Source organism: Urocampus carinirostris, chromosome 1, assembly GCF_059441175.1.
Source record: "Urocampus carinirostris isolate Australia breed hairy pipefish chromosome 1, RoL_Ucar_1.0, whole genome shotgun sequence".
NCBI lineage: Eukaryota > Metazoa > Chordata > Actinopteri > Syngnathiformes > Syngnathidae > Urocampus > Urocampus carinirostris.
In genome coordinates this window covers 71,666,700-71,685,812 of record NC_142349.1, presented here as the reverse complement: position 1 = coordinate 71,685,812, position 19,113 = coordinate 71,666,700, and the positions used below count along the sequence as shown (strand labels likewise).

Sequence of the window (19,113 nt, the reverse complement as noted above, 5' to 3'; positions counted from 1 at the left end):
TATTTATACAATTAAACATGACTTGATTTAAGGTTTTTGAGTTTTTCCTTGCCCTAGTGTAGGTTTGAGATCAGGGGATGGTGTCATAATAGTCTGTAGTTTACAATAATCTGTGGTCTGTGCAGCCCTTTCAGAATCCTTGTGATTATACAATTAAACATGATTTGACTTAAGGTTTTTGAGTTTTTCCTTGCCCTAGTGTAGGTTTGAGATCAGGGGATGGTGCCATAATAGTCTGTAGTTTGCAATAATCTGTGGTCTGTGCAGCCCTTTGAGACTCCTTGTGATAATGGGCTATACCTGACTTGATGTGTGCGTTTGCTTCACTATATCATTCACTAAATCAGTCGACACCTACTTTTATTTGCCTTAAAACACGCATATTCTTCTCAAATGACCGATATGATTTTCTGTGTTGTCATTGCATACTGAATTATGTGTTGCCTTTCTTTTCTATCCTCTCTTTAGATTAACAATTACGGTATGGCGCGATGGAATCTCGGAATTATTGTTATTTTACTCCACATTATCTTTTGCTGCCAAGCAAAGAGGGACCCGACAGTATACTGTTCTGGTAAGTTACCTAAAACATCTCTCATCTCATCTCATTAGCTGCACCGCTTATCCTCAGTAGGGTCGCAGGGGTGCTGGAGCCCATCCCAGCAATCATCGGGCAGTGGGGAGGGGACACCCTGAACTGATTGCCAGCCAATCGCAGGGCACACAGGGACAGACAACTCGCTCGCTCATTCAAGCCTAGGGACAATTTGGACCGGCCAATTCACCTGAAATGCATGTTTTTGGAATGTGGGAGGAAACCGGAGTGCCCGGAGGAAACCCACGCAAGCACGGGGAGAACATACAAACTCCGCACAGGAAGTCTGGAGCTGGATTTGAACCAACGCAGGAGGTTCCCATGACATGAACTGTGCCGCACATGCGCTAACCTCTGCGCCGCCGTGCTGCCCTAATAAGTGACTTATTTTGTTTAAACAGACGGGTAATATTTTAAAATTATTATATTATAAAATTATAAGTCTAGTGGTTTTAGTGTTCAACAAATCCCCTAAAACCGGGTCATTTTATTTAAAGTAGCACCCGAAAATTAGGTTATTCTGTTAAAAATTGTATTGAAATGAAATGATCTGCATTTATATAGCGCTTTTCAAGTCAATGACTTCCCAAAGCGCTTTACAATGTGCTTCACAATTCCTAATAGCGGCCTTGCAGCCATGTAAGGCGCTAACCTGCTTATTGGGGGTATTAGGGGTTCAGTGTCTTACCCAAGGACACTTCGACATGTAACACGGACGAGCCGGGAATCGAACCTGCTCAAGATGTGATAGTCATGACCTATTATGAATTGGGTAAATCAACACAGAGTTTAATAAAAAAATAAACCAAAATACACTTATTATTTCTTGTAGGACACCTTCCAGACCATTGGTAAAGGAAAATGCTGAAAATAACTGACTTTCATACACAGGGTTGGGTTACTTTAACTGGGTTACTTTCAATTACTTTTGGATTACTCCAATACCAAATATGCTAATAAAAGACAAAAGAAACTAAATATGAATAAAATGATGACTCACAACACGTGGTAAGCTTTCTCTCCTGGCTTTGATCTCTTTGTTCTCCGGAAAAACTAAGCTTGCCAACATCATTTTTGCCGTTCCATGTATTCCGTTACTCCCCAAGCCTGCACAAAATTGAGTCATTTTATTCATGTTTAGTTTCTTTTGTCTTTTATTAGCATATTTGGTATTGTAGTAATCCATAAGTAATTGAAAGTAATCAAGTTAAAGTAACCCTACCCAACCCTGTTCATACTCATACTACATAGATCAAACGTTTTCCATCATTGTACTGTAATTTTCATCTGTTTTCCAGCTTGCCGTGCAATTGTAGACGAGTTGAATCACTCAATTGACCAGGTGGACCCAAAGAAGACCATTAATGTTGGCAGCTATCGACTCAATCCAGACGGAACTATAAAAGACAAAAAGGTAAATTCCTCTGATTCTTGCAGAATCAAAGAATCCATCCGTTTCTTATATTACTGCACACCAACAGTACACTTTACCTATCGTGGTATGATAGAACAGCTCGAAACTAAAGACATAATACTTAATTGACCAAAATATTCTAGATAATTGTGAAATATAAATGAATGAATAATGACACCTCCTTTAGCGAAAACATCTTGTTCTTTGACTGACGACGGGGGCTTGTGCAAAAAAAGACTGTGCTGTTTGTGCATTATGCCTCGAGAATGTTGTACCCTGCCCGTCAAGTGTTAAACGTCATGACGAGATGAAACATGAATTCAAGGCGTACACATTAAAACACGCAGTGTCCAAGTACGGCAAACAAACACAGACCCTAAAAATCTTTCTCACTGCTAAAAACACCACCACTGAAGCAAGTTATCACATTGCTCACTGCATACATAGCAAACACGGGAAACCATTTATATCTGAGACCAAATCAGCTGTTATGTCTGTTGCACTTATTTTCAAGTAGCCTTCTACCTTGCTGCTGTTATTTCAATTTTTGATATTTTCTGCAACAAGATTTCATTGATGAATGGTATGGTAGCTGTCCATATCACCTGTTTTTGATTGTAGTTCATTGTTGATGAAGAATGGTTGATTCTGGTTCATTCTTGTGGTAGAAAGTTGAAGTCATGGATGTCTACAGGCCTCTGCACATGTTGCTCACATTAATGTTTTAGTTTATTGATGAACAAGAACTCTTCCTCTTACGTCACCGACTCCTTTAGACCTTGTTTTTCAAGTATTATTAGTATATTGTGGGGCAAATTGATCGGGCTGTTTCCACAATAAAAGCAGGTTGAATGATAAAAACAAAGCTACTCATTTGGCGTTGACATAAAGTAGTCTGTGAAGCCCTTTGACACTTGTGATTGAGGGCTATCCAAATAATCATGCCTTGACTATAAAGATAAAGTTACGTATAACTTCTGATTAATTCTTGAGGCAAAAAGTTGAAGTCATGGATGTATACAGGCCTCTCCACTTGTTATTCACATTAATTTTCTGAACAAGAATAGTGGAAGATAAATTGGTCAGTTATATTATTTCAATGTATAACCCTGTTGTATATTGGTGTGAAATGACAGCTCTTTCGGATATTAAAAAAAAAAGGTTGTGCAAGTCATTGATCTTGGTGTGGCACACTGATTCACAAGGAAATTTGAAAGTGGCACTCCACACCAAAAAGGTTGCTGACCCCTGATCTACACCATGATTGTCATGAAGCTTAGGTGTGTTTTTTTAATGTTTATTCTGGTCTGTCTGCTCAAGCTAGAATAGAATAAAATATATCCTTTATTGTCATTGTTACAAAATGGGTTAACATATTGTGACAACAAAATTGGGCATGACACTCCAGTTTCACACATTAACTGTGAGGTAAAGAAACCAAGAAGATAAGGAACAGAGAAGATAAGGTTATAAAACAAGGTTATAGTTATAATTTACACAAAGAAATGACGGCATGTAGGATGTTACATACAGTTGGTATCGTAAGGGTTTGTGCAATATGCATTTGGTGCAAAAATAGTCAACATAGTGGAAAAAAAATAGTCAACATTGTGCAAGGTGAGCAGTAAACATAGTGCAGTCAACATTGTGCAAGAAACATAGACATGAGTACCATTTTACGTTCGTATAAGGTAGTGTGTTTGCAAGAGTTTTCAGTTTTTGGTGCGGTGTGTGTTAAGGGTGGTAATGGCGACGGATCACCACTTTATCGTGGTCGGGGAACTTTGCGCGTCTCCATGACCCCTAGAGCTATGTCGGCGGGAGTCTCGTACTCCTGGTAGGGTTACCCAAGCCGAACAGGTCGAAGGGTAGAGTCCAGACTGAGTGATCCCAAAAGCTGGTGGCGGCACGCTTTGAGGCGGTTTCCTACAGACTTGGATCCCGTTAGCCGCCTGCAGTTGTAGAAAGATGCCGGTCGTCTAGGGTCTCCCTTGCCACTGGAACCATCTTCTTTACAATCAAGATAGTGGCGTTGGGGAAAGCGCACCCCTTACGCCACTTTAAAAACCATCATTGCGCAGGTATCCTCTTTTACCTGAGTCTCCGACCACAATCCAGGATCGGACTGTTCAAACATCAGCAGACTCACAAATAAAAGAAGATGGTCATCATCAAATCGATGGACAACCCCAACAACAACAATGGCTCTGGGGAAGAAACTGTCTCTGAGTCTGTTTGTTTTTGTTTTGTGTGACCTGTAGCCAAGCTAGCCAAACAAGGAAATAAAACACATTGGGAATGATATTCCTGATGCTGGCCTAATGAGGTCGTGTCCCACTGGATCTTGGATATCCTTTAGTCCCCAAGGACCAGGCTATCATAAGGTGTCCAGCAGGTATTGATCTCCCCGGATTAGTTCCTGTTAGACAAGCACTGATATCTGCATTGATTCGCTGGAGGAAGTGAAAAAAGGGAAGGACTGTAGAAAATGGACCTTTCAGTCTTTGAATACACTATTGTGCTTAGACATTTAATGCAAAATAAATCGTCAAATATATAAATGTAGTTTGCGTGTTCCTTTTTAACATTTGTCATTCCTGCTATTTGGAAGAAATTCTGTTTTCTGTGGCGCATAGTATTCCATTTACTGACATACTGTATTGCAGGGGTCAGCAACCTATGTTAACCAGTGGATAACGGGAATAAAAATGATTATATTTTTTAAAATCCGCCTTTAACCTGAAATTTAGACATTTTCAGTGGCGCGCTGTGTTATTTAGAGGCTTTACGGTAGCGCCCCTCCTCCTCTGCTTTGTGTATGTGTCTGCGCTGCGCTGTGGAGAGGAGAGATCCGTGTTTTAACCCAGCCACAGAAACACTGGCGCGCGATAAATGAACGAATCGTGACCACTCCTCCAGCAAAAAATCTCGTTCTTTTCAGCCAGTGTGGACAGATGATAGAGACTTTGTGCAAAAAATGACCGTTCTGTTTTGTGCATTATGCCTCGAGCGTTGTACCTCGCACATCAAGCGTTGCACGTCATTACAAGACGAAACATGAATTCAAGGATGAGTCCGACATGGCGGAGACATTAAAACGCGCAGTGTCCAGGTACGGCAAGCAAACACAGACCCTGAAGACCTTTGTCACTGCTAAAAACGCCACCACTGAAGCAAGCTATCACATTGCTCACTGCGTAGCAAAGCACAGAAAACCATTTACTGATAACGAATATTTTAAAGAAGCCTGTGTGTGTGCTTGTGTGCGTGCGTGCCTTCTGCTTTGCTGCTGTTATTTCAAGTTTTGATATTTTCTGCAACAAGATATCATTGATGAATGGTATTGTAGCTGTCCTCATCACTTGTTTTTTGATTGTAGTTCATGGTTAATGAAGAATGGTTGATTCTGGTTAATTCTCGTGGCAAAAAGTTGAAGTCATGAAAGGCTACAGGCCTTTCCACATGTTGTTCACATTCATTTTTTATTTGATTGATGAACAAGAATAGTGGAAGATAAATAGGTAAGTTATATTATTTAAATGTATATCCATGTTGTATATTTGGACTGGCGTAAAATTACAGCTCTGTTGGATATAACAGAAATGCTGCGCGAGTCGTTAATCCTGGTGTGGCACACTGATTTACAAGGAAATTTGAAAGTGGCACTCCACATCGAAAAGGTTGCTGACCCCTGCTGTATAGTATCAGGAAATTCCACCGATGACAGAAAAACAAAAGAAAAACAGTAACATGTAACTCAGTGTTCTATATCAAGCGAGGAATAGCTGGAGCCAACTTTGTACAAGCGGGAATAATGTGGAAATATATTCAATATAATTTTGTTTGTTTTAGAGACATTCAGTGGTGGACTTGCTGGTGTGTTTAGTAGCGTTGTCCTGCTGCATGATCCAAGAGCGCTTGAGTTTGATGGCACGTACTGATGGCTAGACGTTCTCCTTTAGGATCTTCTGTTAAACACCAGAATTCGTTATCCCGCCAACCACAGCAAGTGGTTATGAATAGAATAGACTAGAATATACCTTTATTGTCATTGTTATGGTCAGTGTTCGTGAGTCAGCTATAACGAAGAGACTCGCCCAAAATGGCATCCAAGGGAGATCCTCCAGGCAAAAAACATCCATCCATTATCTGCACCGCTTATCCTCAGTAGGGCCATGGGGGTGCTGGAGCCCTTCCCAGCTACAATGGGCAGGAGACACCCTGAACCGGTTGCCAACCAGTTTCAGGGCACACAGAGACAGACAACTCACTCGCCTTTTAAACCTAGGGACAACTTGGACCGGCCAATTACCTGACACGCATGTTTTCGGAATGTGGGAGGAACATTCAAACTCCGCACAGGAAGGCTGATGCGGATGCACTAATCACTGAGCTGCCGTGCCGCCTGGCGAAAAGCAGCTGTTAGAAAACAACACAATGAATACTCTCACATTTGCCATAAAGCATCTTTATTATCCTCAATACTTTTGGTGAAACATTCTGTGGACTGATGAATCAAAAACTGAATTTTTTTGGAAGGTGTGCAGCCCGTGACATCTGGTATAAAATTTGACAAAAAGATCATGATGAAAACAGTAAAACATGGCTGTGGCAGTGTGATGGTCTTGGGCTGCCCATCTGCTTCCGGATCAAGACATCTTGCTTTGGTTGACAGAGTTCTGGATTCTGGCATTTACCAGAAGATCCTGAAGGAGATTGTCCAGCCATCACTGTGGCACACAGAGAACACAAGACAAATGGACAAGTGGTTAGAAATCAAGCCAAAACCTCAGCCCCAGAAGATTCAAAAGAAGCTAACAAAATTTCTGACGCTACAAAACGTAAACGTACATTAAAACATCGTGGAAAGAGGAGTTCACGTGGCTTGTAGCAGACAACGCAACGCAAACATTGCATGGGTGAAGATAAGTAAATACTGTTGTAAGATGGAAAACAGCGATGTCGTATCCATGCAATGAATGTTATAAATAGATTTACAATAAACTTACCGTAAATTCCGGACTATAAGCCGCTACTTTTTTTCCCCAAAATTTCAACCCCGCGGCTTATTCAGTGATGCGGCCAATTTATGTCATTTTTCTAACAGTCGCCAGCGGCGCTCGAATTCAAGGCACATGACGCAGCTTACAAGCTAAACGCAATCGAGCAGTCCGATAAAGAAGGAAACAGAGCTACTGCACGCAAGGTAAAATACCTTGCGTGCGTGTTGCTAGCGTGTTTTTGATTACGTGAGCGTGGAACGTCGTCTATATGACAAAGTCTCTTACCCATACTGGGGAAGTCAACTATGATGACGTCAATTATAAGGAGGTAGATGAGGACGGTTTACCGTGGTTTTTGCAAGAATGGATTGTTTTTTTTTTAACAGTGTTGCGAGCGTGTTTCTAGTAGCGTTTTGCTACCCTTCACAGGTACAGCTTTGAAAACTCTCTCGGTGTACCGTCTTTCTTTGTAAATATGTATAACCATGTATCATATGTATTTGCAACTGTATATTTTTGTAATGTATTTATTTGTATTTATTTTGGACACTTATTCTGATAAGTCTTGCTCGACCAATTAAAAAGAAGGGGCGTAACAGACGCGGGGGATGACGGCAAGTGGGGACCGGTAAAGGTGAGTGTTTGTGGACATGGCAGACAATAGTGGATATCTATTTTTCCCACCCTTACCTTTGGAAATATACACTTTTTTTCCTTGGATTACTTTTAACGGGACCCGGACTCTGCAGGTCCGCAACCAATGATAACTACCGGTATCGTTTTCCGTTACTTTACCGGCTGTGGTTTTTGAACTGTGAACTTCGTGTTCAGTTAAAATCAAAGTTGGGTTTGGGTTAATTTTATGGTTACTTATTTTAATTTGGGCGCATGCGGCTTATATACTGGTGCGGCTTGTGTAAGTTCAAAAGCGACTATCCTCTCAAAATGTGGTGGGTGCGGCTTGTAATCGGGTGCGCTCTATAGTCCGGAATTTACGGTAATTTTAAAGTGTTGTTCTGTCATATATTCTTATTATCAATGCTTAATACTTTGCAACAATAGGGTTTTTTTTCTGCGATGAGTCGTCTTATTGTGTTTCAAGTTGTGAAAAATGGGGCAGGCAACTTTATGGCTGATGTCCTGTAACTTTTTCTCATGAGTTTCAAAAACTGTTAAACAGAATGTTACTTTTGTATTAGTTTTATCAGTAAAGAAAATCTGCATTCTGTTAAAGGAAGCCATCCAAGCATTGGATTTACCAACCTTCCCTAGTGAATTGTTACCATTCTAGCCAGCCAAGTAGAACATTCTAGTTCTCCCAGGGATGAGCTTCTCCTCCGCCCTTTGCCGAAACAATCCTCCACCTGTCGTCCGGTCACTCAAACCGTCCCGAAGCACAGAAGAACCCAAACCTTGATCCCTTGCCCTCCCGGCTCCCTCCTTTTCAGCAGCTTTTGACCTATCCTGAATCAGAGAGGGAGGGATGTCACAGCTTAGATGCCATCAGCCAGAAGGATTTGCTGGTTTTAAGTCTCCGCTCTTTGGCCTCTTCACAGTAGGACTTCCTGGGGGGACGAAGCCGCTCTCTGACACAAAAGTTAAACCTGCCCGCTGTAACAATGACACATTTAAGATTTTCAAAGACATTGAACTTAGTTTGAAGGCGAGCTGATCTCATAGCGACCGGTGGGAAGTCATGCATTGAGAATGAGAGGATTCACAATGGCGTGCTTACACAGTGTCAGTGACACATAATATAACTGCCTGGAAACAGTCAAGCCATTCCGGGTCTCCACTGGAATGAGAGGATTATAGAGAAACAGATGGATATGGCCATGTTGCTGATATCATTTATTTTCTTTTCCAATATATGTCCATGCTAGTTTTTATCTTTTTAAAACCGGGGTTTCTAACCTTTTTCAAGTTGAGAGCTACTTTTTAAAAAAGCTACAGTTGTTTTGTTAAATTTTAGTTTATTGGTTTCACTTTGTCATGTGGGAAAGAAAGAGAGGAAGATAGATTAAAAAATGAAAGAGAGAAAAAAAGGAAAAGAAAAAAGACAGAGAAAGAAAGAAAGAAAGAATAAAGAAGAGAGGGAGAAAGCGTGAAAGACAGAAAGACAGTAAGAGAAAGTAAAACAGACAGGAAAGATAAAAAAGAGAGAAATACAGAGAAGGAAACAAGAGAAAGGAAGAAATGATCATGAAGGGAGGAAGAGGCAGGCAAAAAAAATAGAAAGATGAAAAAGAAAGCGAAAGAGAAGGGAAAGAGAAAAGGAGAGAAAGGCAGAGAAGGAAACAAGAGAAAGGAAGAAATTATCATGAAGAGAGACAGAAATATAGGAAGATAGAATGAAAGAAAGTGAAAAAGAAGGAAAAGAGAAAAGGAGAGAAAGACATACAGAAAAAAATACAGCAAGAAAGAAAGGCAGAAAGAGAGAGAGTAAGAGAGAGAGAGAGAATGAGAGCATTATAAAAATAGGGAAAGAAAGAATGAAAGAAGGAGAGAGGAAAAGGAACGTGAAAAAGGACAGAAAAACTGAGACAAAGCAAGAGAAAGACAGAGAGTGAAAAAGAGAAAGAAAGAAAGAAGTGCCCTGTGGCATTGGCCCTCGCTCACACCTGACAAGACAGTGCCATCTTTTAAATTTTAAATATTTAAATATTTATATGTTAAATATTTCAAACTGTGCCTTTAAGGTAGGCTCATTGTTGCATTCGATATAATGCAGCTAAAAGGAGGACTAATATGTGTTGATGATGACAAAGTCATGGTATTGGCTGGTAAAATAGCTGTTTAAAATAACCTCTGTATGGCATACACTCACTATAATACAGTACACCAAAGCCTCCACAGACTCAGCTGCTATGCCACAAGTGACACTAGGCAAAAGCAGTGCTAGGAATCAAATTGAACAATTTTAAGGAAGTGGAGTATTTCCGACGCTGTTTTGTTTGTTTTCCTTTTTCTGTCACGGTTGCCATGGCGCTCAATTGGCACCGCCCGTGAGTCACGGTTGCCATGGCGCCCAATTGGCTCCGCCCGTGTGGCGCCAGCTGCAGCTTGTTGACAGATTGGCTTCCTGTCAGTATTTAAACTCTGTCCTGTCAGTCTTCTTTTGTTGGTCTGTCTGCGAATCTCTGTTTCTACACAAGTCCTTTTTGCCTGTCCTGTTTTTGATCCAGTGTTTCTCCCGTTACGAACTGTTTTGATTTCGACCATGTCTGCTTTCCCGTCCCGAATTACGACCTGTTTTGATCTCGACCACGTCTTTTTTCCCGTCCCGAATAACGATCCGTTTTTTCATCTCGACCACGTCTACTCTCCTCTCCCGGCTTTCGACTTGTTTCCGATCCTGATCACGTTTTTGCTCCCCTATTCTGGCTACTGACCTGTTTTTTCCACTCCCGACACCGCCATCGCTCGCCACGAATGTGCCACTTCCGCATCTGAGCAACCTGCTCCCCGCGACCAGCAATCACCGGATTGTTTGTGCAATCCTTTCCGTTCTTCCCAATAAAACTGTGAGTAACGTTACGCTAGTGGGTCTTGTTTCCGTTCTGCTCCTGACAATTTCTATTCTTTCATCTAGCACTTTTCCATCATATTTAAGCCCATCCTGTCCATTATTAAGCTAAAGAGAGTTTTAGAAATGCTTTCATTTTGGGGGTGTTTGATCAGCCTCAAATGGGCTGGTTACGCCCATGGCCGCCATTAATTAGTTTTTAAACGGCTACATTGAATACTGTAGGGCTAATTTAGAGTCAACATCCCAAGAATGTTTTTAGAAATCAGTAGAACAGGTGCATCTCGGAAAACCGACGACAGCATGGGTGTAACGTGCAAACTCCACACAGTGAGGACGGAGTCATGTAATTTTCAGTCATGATCCCGGGCTTGTGATCACAGCGTGAGTAAGGATGTAGAATGGCGGGTAAATTAAAGGTTTTCTCCCTAGTCACAGCTCTTACTTTCAGTCCTGTGACAAATCCTTTATTGCTGAACTACAATTAAAAAACGATCGTCATGAACCAGAACAGGATCAGGACCCAAACGTGTAACGTTTCTCACACAAGCTTTTTATTTTACGGGAAATGGGGAGTCATGCACGTTAAGCAGCAGTCTGGCGTGAAATGATAGGAAGCCAGAGGCCGACGAGATCGATACCGATTGCCCGAGTAGATATCGGACAGATGGGGTCGATACCGGACAGGACGGGACAGACAGGATTGATAAAGAAACAAGATATCGAAATAAAACAGGACAAACTAGACGGGAACGAAAACTGGAGAGGATGATAAACAGGACAAAAATAGACAGGAACGAAACTGGAAACCGATATTAAACAGTACAAAAACAAACGGGAACAATACCGGACAGGAAATGCCAACAGGAAACAGGACCGAGTCAAAACCCACGTCTTGCGGGGCAGTGGTCCGTTGACGGGCTGACCAACGAAAAATAAGAGCACTGAGCTTAAATAGACGGAAAGCCAATCTGTCAATGAGCCGCAGCTGGCGCCACTCGGGCGGGGCCAATTGGGCGCCATGGCAACCGTGACCACAATATTTGATCGTCTCTTTTAAGATTGTAACTGCATCAAAATATAGAAACTGAATACCTCGCAAAACCCTACATTTTTGTTACTGATATGCATGAAAATTTACCTGCTTTATATGCATTTCTAAACTAAGAACTCATCCTTTTAATAATTCTATTTTTGTTGCTATATTACTATTATGTTGTTGCTAGGTTAAGATTATTAGAATTGGGGCTAAAATAGTCAAACATATGACTTGATTAAGGACACTGAGTGATTTACCTGCATAAATAATAATAATAAATCTTTAAAAATAATTTGGGAAGGTTTCTTCATTTTCATTATGCTGATGTTTTCGGGTTTTTCCTTGCCCTCATGTAGGTTTCAGATCAGGGGATGGTGTCATAATAGTCTGTGGTTTGCAATAGTCTGTGCAGCCCCTTGGTGCCTTTTGCGATTCAGAGCGATACAAATCAACTGAACTTGACTTGCTAACATGGGCATCATATTGGTTACCCACACTCTACACCTGGGGTGTCAAACTCATTTTAACTCGGGGGGCCGGACTAGTAGATTAAAGAGATAAAGAAATAAGAGAAAGAGGGAGTGAAAAGGAGAGAGGGCGGGACAAAGAAAGAATAAGAGAGAGAGGGAGGGAGCGTGAGAAACAAAAGATAAAAAGTCGTGAGGGAGGGGGAAAAGAAAGGGACAGGAAGAAAAAAATCCAAAGAGAAATAGAAAGACAGAAGGAGAGAAAAGAAAGCGCAAAGGGTATGAAGAGAGAAAGAGAAAAGAGAGAAAAGGAAAAAAGGAAGTTAGAGCAAAAGAAGTTAAAAGACACAGAGAGAGAAAGAGACAAAGAGCAACAAAGGAAGAGAAAAAGAGAGACGCAGGGAGTGAAAGAGACAGAGACAGAGTGGGAGAAAAAGAGAGAGAGAGATAGAAAAAGAAATAAATACATACAAGTACAGTGTCTTTGTGGGAGGCACCTGGCTTTGGCAACATCAAGTCGACCTATTTCAACCTGCAGCTTGTTTTTCTCTTGCGCTTCTCTGAGTGTTGTTTCGCGGGCCGGATTCAATCCCTTAGCGGGCCTAATCTGGCCCGCGGTTCACCTGTTTGACACCTGTGCTCTACACAATCATTCAAAAACAATGAATAGACGTCAAGTTGACTTTGTGATTTGTAGAGGATTTAATTTGGAACCGGTTTGGCACTAATAGTCTTTCTTCTATGTTAAAGTATTTCACATGTTTTTCTAGACGAGGTTGTATGAATGAATGACTGAATGAAAACTTTATTTCGAGCATTAAAATAAAAACAGAACAAAAACAACTCAACAACAAAATAATGTTGCATAACTTGTTCGAAAAGGGGTAGTAAGAAGCAGATGCTTATTTTCCCTAACCCTTCATCTTCCCTATGAAATACACCAATGATAATAACGACAATAGTAATAATAACAGTAATGATATAATAATAGTAACAATAACAACAAGGTTAACTACAAACGCAGTAATTCCAATCTCTCGTATCACTCATACCCCGGGGCGGCAATAGCTCAGGAGGTAGAGCGCTCGTCTAGGGATCAAGGGATCCCAGTTCGAATCCCGGCTCGTCCGTGTTACATGTCGAAGTGTCCTTGGGTAAGACACTGAACCCCTAATACCCCCAATAAGCAGGTTAGCGCCTTACATGGCTGCAAGGCCGCTATTGGGAAATGTGGAGCACATTGTAAAGCGCTTTGGGAAGTCATTGACTTGAAAAGCGCTATATAAATGCAGATCATTTCATTTCATTTCATTTCATTTACCCCATTTTTTTCATCTCTGTATTCAGCCAGGAATGTTTTTTTTTATATTTAAATTTGAACATGTAAATAGTTGGAAATTGTTTGATCTCGTCTTGTAAATTGTTCCAAAGGTTGACTCCACACACAGACACACACATACTTTTCCTGGTGGTTCTCACCTTTGGGATTATGAATTTACGACAGCCCCTTAAATTATAATTTCCCTCTTTCCGAATGAATAATTTTTGGATGTTTTCTGGCACTATGTTTTTGTTGACCTTAAATAGCAGTTCTGCAGTGAAATTTTTTACAAAATCATCTAATTTTAATCATTTGGACTGCAGGAATAAAATATGAGTATGATCCCGATATCCTACCCTGTGTATGGTTCTAATTGCACGTTTTTGGAGGATGAAAAGAGGCTGTAGTGAACTTTTGTAATTATTGCCCCAGAGTTCTGCACAATATGTTAAGTATGGCAGAACTAGAGAACAATATAATAAATACGATAGATCATAGTTTAAAATGAATTTGGCTTTATTGTTTATTGAAATGTTTTAGATACCTAATTTATTGTCTATTATGACCCCTAAAAACTTAATTTCCGATACAGTGTCTGTTGCAGCACCATCCATTTTTACTTCTAAATATTGATTTGCCTTGCGAGTACCAAAGAATATTACTTTGGTTTTATTTAAATTTAAAGATCATTTATTTATATCCATCCATACTTTTAGGTTAATCAATTCACGAATAATACAGGTTACCAAATCAATATAGTTATCATTTGAATAGAAAATGTTAGTGTCGTCTGCAAATATGACTATTTTTAATAGTTTTGAAACGGGGATGAATAAAGTATCTATCTATCTATCTATCTATCTATCTATCTATCTATCTATCTATCTATCTATCTATCTATCTATCTATCTATCTATCTATCTATCTATCTATCTATCTATCTATCTATCTATCTATCTATCTATCTATCTATCTATCTATCTATCTATCTATCTATCTATCTATCTATCTATCTATCTATCTATCTATCTATCTATCTATCTATCTATCTATCTATCTATCTATCTATCTATCTATCTATCTATCTATCTATCTATCTATCTATCTATCTATCTATCTATCTATCTATCTATCTATCTATCTATCTATCTATCTATCTATCTATCTATCTATCTATCTATCTATCTATCTATCTATCTATCTATCTATCTATCTATCTATCTATCTATCTATCTATCTATCTATCTATCTATCTATCTATCTATCTATCTATCTATCTATCTATCTATCTATCTATCTATCTATCTATCTATCTATCTATCTATCTATCTATCTATCTATCTATCTATCTATCTATCTATCTATCTATCTATCTATCTATCTATCTATCTATCTATCTATCTATCTATCTATTAAAAATTTCGTTAATATATAAATTAAATAACTTTGGACCCAGGATAGAACCCTGTGGTACTCCACAACAGATGTATTCAGATGACAACTCCCATTTTCACATATTGCTTCCTCCCCGTCAAATAACTGAATCCATTGCAAAGCCACGCCCCTGATGCCACATCTTTCCAGTTTTTTTAATAGTAGATTATGATTCATGCTATCAAATTCTGTCCATTATTAAGATAAAGATCTATGTAGATCTGTTATCAAGGATTTCATCTTTCTTTAAAACACTGTATTATTTATTTTATTTTTTATTCTTAACACTATGCCGAATGCTCATCAAATTCATGTAGTAAGGAAGTCTAAATCTTTCATATTTAAAATCCAACCCTCATTGTCAGTCTAGAAAATAAATTAACCAATTAAACTTCCCTGGTGAAAATTATCCTCCAGTGTCACATCACTGCATTTTGTTCTCCGAATGCCGCAGCTGTCCCCCAATCTTCGTCTGAAACGATGACATAAAATGGCCGTAGGCAACATTTGAGAGCTTTTTCGAAAATGAATATAAATTACAGCAGCAACTAAATTACACATCACCCAACGGGCACGATGGAATCCGCCATCAAACCTTTTGAATGAATGAATGAAAGCTTTTGAACATTAGAATAAAAACCGAACAAAAACAAAAACTCAACAACAAAATAATTTTACATAATCTGTTCGAAAAGGGGTAGTAAGAAGCAGATGCTTATTTTCCCTACCCTTTCATCTTTCCTATTAAATACACCAATGATAATAACAACAATAGTAATAATAGTAGCTGCCTTTTCCAGCAGCTGCCCTATTGTTTTATTGTCTGCTCCTATCTTCGGTGTTTTTTCTTCCCGTTTTGACAACTACACTATGGATTACTTCTATAATAATAATAATAATTATAATAAGTTCCTTTGTATTGTCATTCTTTGTAACAATGTACACAGAACGAAATGTCGATACACCTGACCCGTTGTAGCGAGCCGATGCAGCCGCAGCCAACAGAGGGCGCCACCATTTTTACCAATGTTATAAGTCTTAGGTATGACTCGGCCGAGGCGCGAACCAGCGACCTACCAGTCTCAAAGCGGGCACACTACCATCTAGGCTATGGGACATGGGTTTTAGCGCACAAAAATGCGTGTATTCAAGGAATTTCAACTCCTTGCCCTGAAGAATTCCCGTGCCGGCGTGATGAAGGGGCCTATCGTGGAAGAAGAGCCGGAGCTAGTGAAGCGGTTAGCGGCGTTATAAGTCTTCGGTACCATCCGTAATCATGGTTAATGCGAACTCACGGCCAAATAAGATCATCGAGTGCTGGTGGAAAACATCGAAGCGCACAGGGAGCGCAGTTGCTGTGTTTTGCGGAAACGTGGCTCACGTTTAGCATTCCGGACGCTAACATGTAGCTACCCGGAGCTATCCGGCTTCAACGCCGCTATACAGAGACAAGAAAGCCGGGGGGAATCGGAGAGGAGGCGGACTTGCTAACACGAGGTGGTGTATCCCTGGATTTTTACAAAGAAAAGATTTCCATCTGCCGCAGGGATGTCGAACTTTTGGAATGGCGTGACGTCATCCACTCCGCTACAAGCACCCTTAGGGCATCATATTAACCTGTTAATAAACAACGGGGTAGACTGCTGGAAGTGTGAATTTCCCTGCGGGGATGAATAAAGTATCTATCTATCTATCTCCATCTCTAATATTAATAATAACAGTTATGATATAACAAAGGCAACGATAACAATAAAGTTAACCATAGTTGTAAACGCACTATTCCCAATCTCTCGTATCACTCATACCCCATTTTCTTCATCCTTGTATTCCAATAGTAATGTTTTTTTTCTATTTAAATTTGAACACGTGAATAGTTGGACATTGTTTGATCTCGTCTTGTAAATTGTTCCAAAGTTTGACTCCGCACACAGACACACACATACTTTTCCTGGTGGTTCTCACCTTTGGGATGATGAATTTGCTACAGCCCTTTAAATTATAATTTCAGCATATTAGGGGCGGCAGTAGCTCAGGAGGTAGAGCGCTCGTCTTGGGATCAAGGGATCCCAGTTCGAATCCCGGCTTGTCCGTGTTACATGTCGAAGTGTCCTTGGGTAAGACACTGAACCCCTAATACCCCAAATAAGCAGGTTAGCGTCTTACATGGCCACAATACAAGGCCGCTATTGTGAAATGTGAAGTACACTTTTCATTGCTATATAAATGCAGTTCATTTCAAATGCAGATCATATTCTTGTAATTTGTACTCAACTGCGTTATGTTTTCGTTTTCCGTCCGTGTGCTTTGGAGTCAATATTATTTTTTTTTATGGGGCTTCATTTGGCCCATTTTAGCAGGACAATGAAAGTGAATGGCCCCCGTCCACGGCAGTGTAATAATGGCGCCCTGTCCAATGGGAATTGAATGGAGGATAGCATCCCTGAGAAGCCTATTCTCTGGCCCAACCGATTGCCCCCGATGCACCCCCATCCACCTCATTCTTCAAACAAGGCGGTGACTGACAGCTCCTTTTCACTGGGTTGCAACTGGCAAAGAAGGGCTTTAATTCTAAACCATTTTGTAGCATGGCATGATAATGACTCAGACACAAGCCCAAGGGCTGCAATGGGCCAACATGGTTTTGTTATGTTGTTGGACACCAAAAGGTCCTTTTTCTCCCTAGATAAGAGTAATGAAATTTAGCGCTTTCCGTGAGATGAAAATTTGATAAACGGCTTCAGTTTTTTTTTAAATGTTGATGATTATGATGACAATCTTGCAGAATTGGGTCCTGCTTTTACAGAATACATTGAATGTGTGAAATTTAAATAGTCAAAAATGTCCACTTTTTTACCATCTACGCTACAAATCCTGATTTGTGTGTGGAAGGGTGTTGTGAGTGGCAGCACGGCGGCGCAGTGGTTAGTGCGTGTGCGGCACAGTTCTAAGGTCTTGGGAACCTCCTGTGTGGGTTCAAATCCAGCTACCGGACTTCCTGTGCGGAGTTTGTATGTTCTCCCCGTGCTTGCGTGGGTTTACTCCGGGCACTCCGGTTTCCTCCCACATTCCAAAGACATGCATTTCAGGTGGATTGGCCGGTCCAAATTGTCCCTAAGTGTGAATGAGCGAGCGAGTTGTCTGTCCCTGTGTGCCCTGCGATTGGCTGGCAACCAGTTCAGGGTGTCCGCTGCCCGATGATTGCTGGGATGGGCTCCAGCATCCCCGCGACCCTACTGAGGATAAGCGGTGCAGCTAATGAGATGAGATGGGTGTTGTGAGTTATAGGCTCCAACGCGGCTTAACCGATTTTCGTGAAAATGTACACATTTGTACTTTAGGCTACCGCAAGTGCCTTTAGCCAGGTTTCGTGTGAAGCCCCCACCCCCCATACATACCAAAATAATAATAATAATCATCTGCTTTTGTGTGATCTACTTCCCTGGAGTCTCTAACATCTTCTGGCGGCCAAATTGGTTACTGCAGCTCCTGACCAATCCAAGCAGCTGAATGCAATCTTCTATCGGCCTGATAATGGCCATTTTGCTTAAAATCCCTAAGAAAAAGAAACAATTGTAACAATTGCATAACCATATTTATTATTTTGATTAATTCATATTCAGAAATTATATTTTGGAGCTACGGTGATACATGCTCTGTGGGAATGTTCCAAAGTTGTTTCCTTAGGGGAAAATGATGTAGACTGCATGGGAAAATCATTAAAATGGACACTCTCAAAATCAGAAAGACTGTGTGATAGAACTGTGGTTCCCCACTTGGACCCAAACAAATACTAATGACTTAACTCGTGATCTGCACTCTGACAGCCATAAATGTTTGGAAAACGCTGATGGTGGACGCAATAGCTTGTGAAAAATGCTATGGAGATTAAATGGATTGTGAATGTGACCAATGACCAATGTGATGACTTTGGTAACTTTGTGTCCCAACCAGAATCTGTAACGTCTTCGTATTCGTAGTGGAATGCAAGACACTCCTAGTTAGGTGAACTACTTTTTATTTCAGAATCAGAATCAGAAGCACATTTGTATTGCTACAACGAGATTATGGTTGCACTGCAGTTTGCAAAAGTAGACATTATAAAGACGAATAACAGTGTCTGAAACTCATGAGAAAAAGTTAGCGGACACCAGGGCAGATTTTTCACAACTGGAAAACACAATAAGACGACTAATCTTTTCTTCCTCATGCCATGAGGCTCTTTAACTCTACCCGGCAGAGTAAAAGCCCACATTAAACCACACCCCCTACATTGCATATTACTGAATTTTATTGCAATATGTATTCTGTGTAGCA

At 40.4% G+C, this 19,113-nt stretch overlaps 1 protein-coding gene across 1 annotated transcript in view; it reads left to right on the top strand.

The window, feature by feature from the left end:
* Window positions 1-449: 449 nt before the first annotated feature.
* The window catches only part of cnpy1 (canopy FGF signaling regulator 1), a 41,444-nt gene continuing 22,780 nt past the window's right edge, over window positions 450-19,113 (top strand). The window contains exons 1-2 of the mRNA XM_088320367.1: window positions 450-574; window positions 1,894-2,009. Coding sequence (XP_088176493.1) covers window positions 484-574; window positions 1,894-2,009 — 207 coding nt within the window. The 5' untranslated portion in view covers window positions 450-483. The remainder of the gene's footprint in view (window positions 575-1,893; window positions 2,010-19,113) is intronic.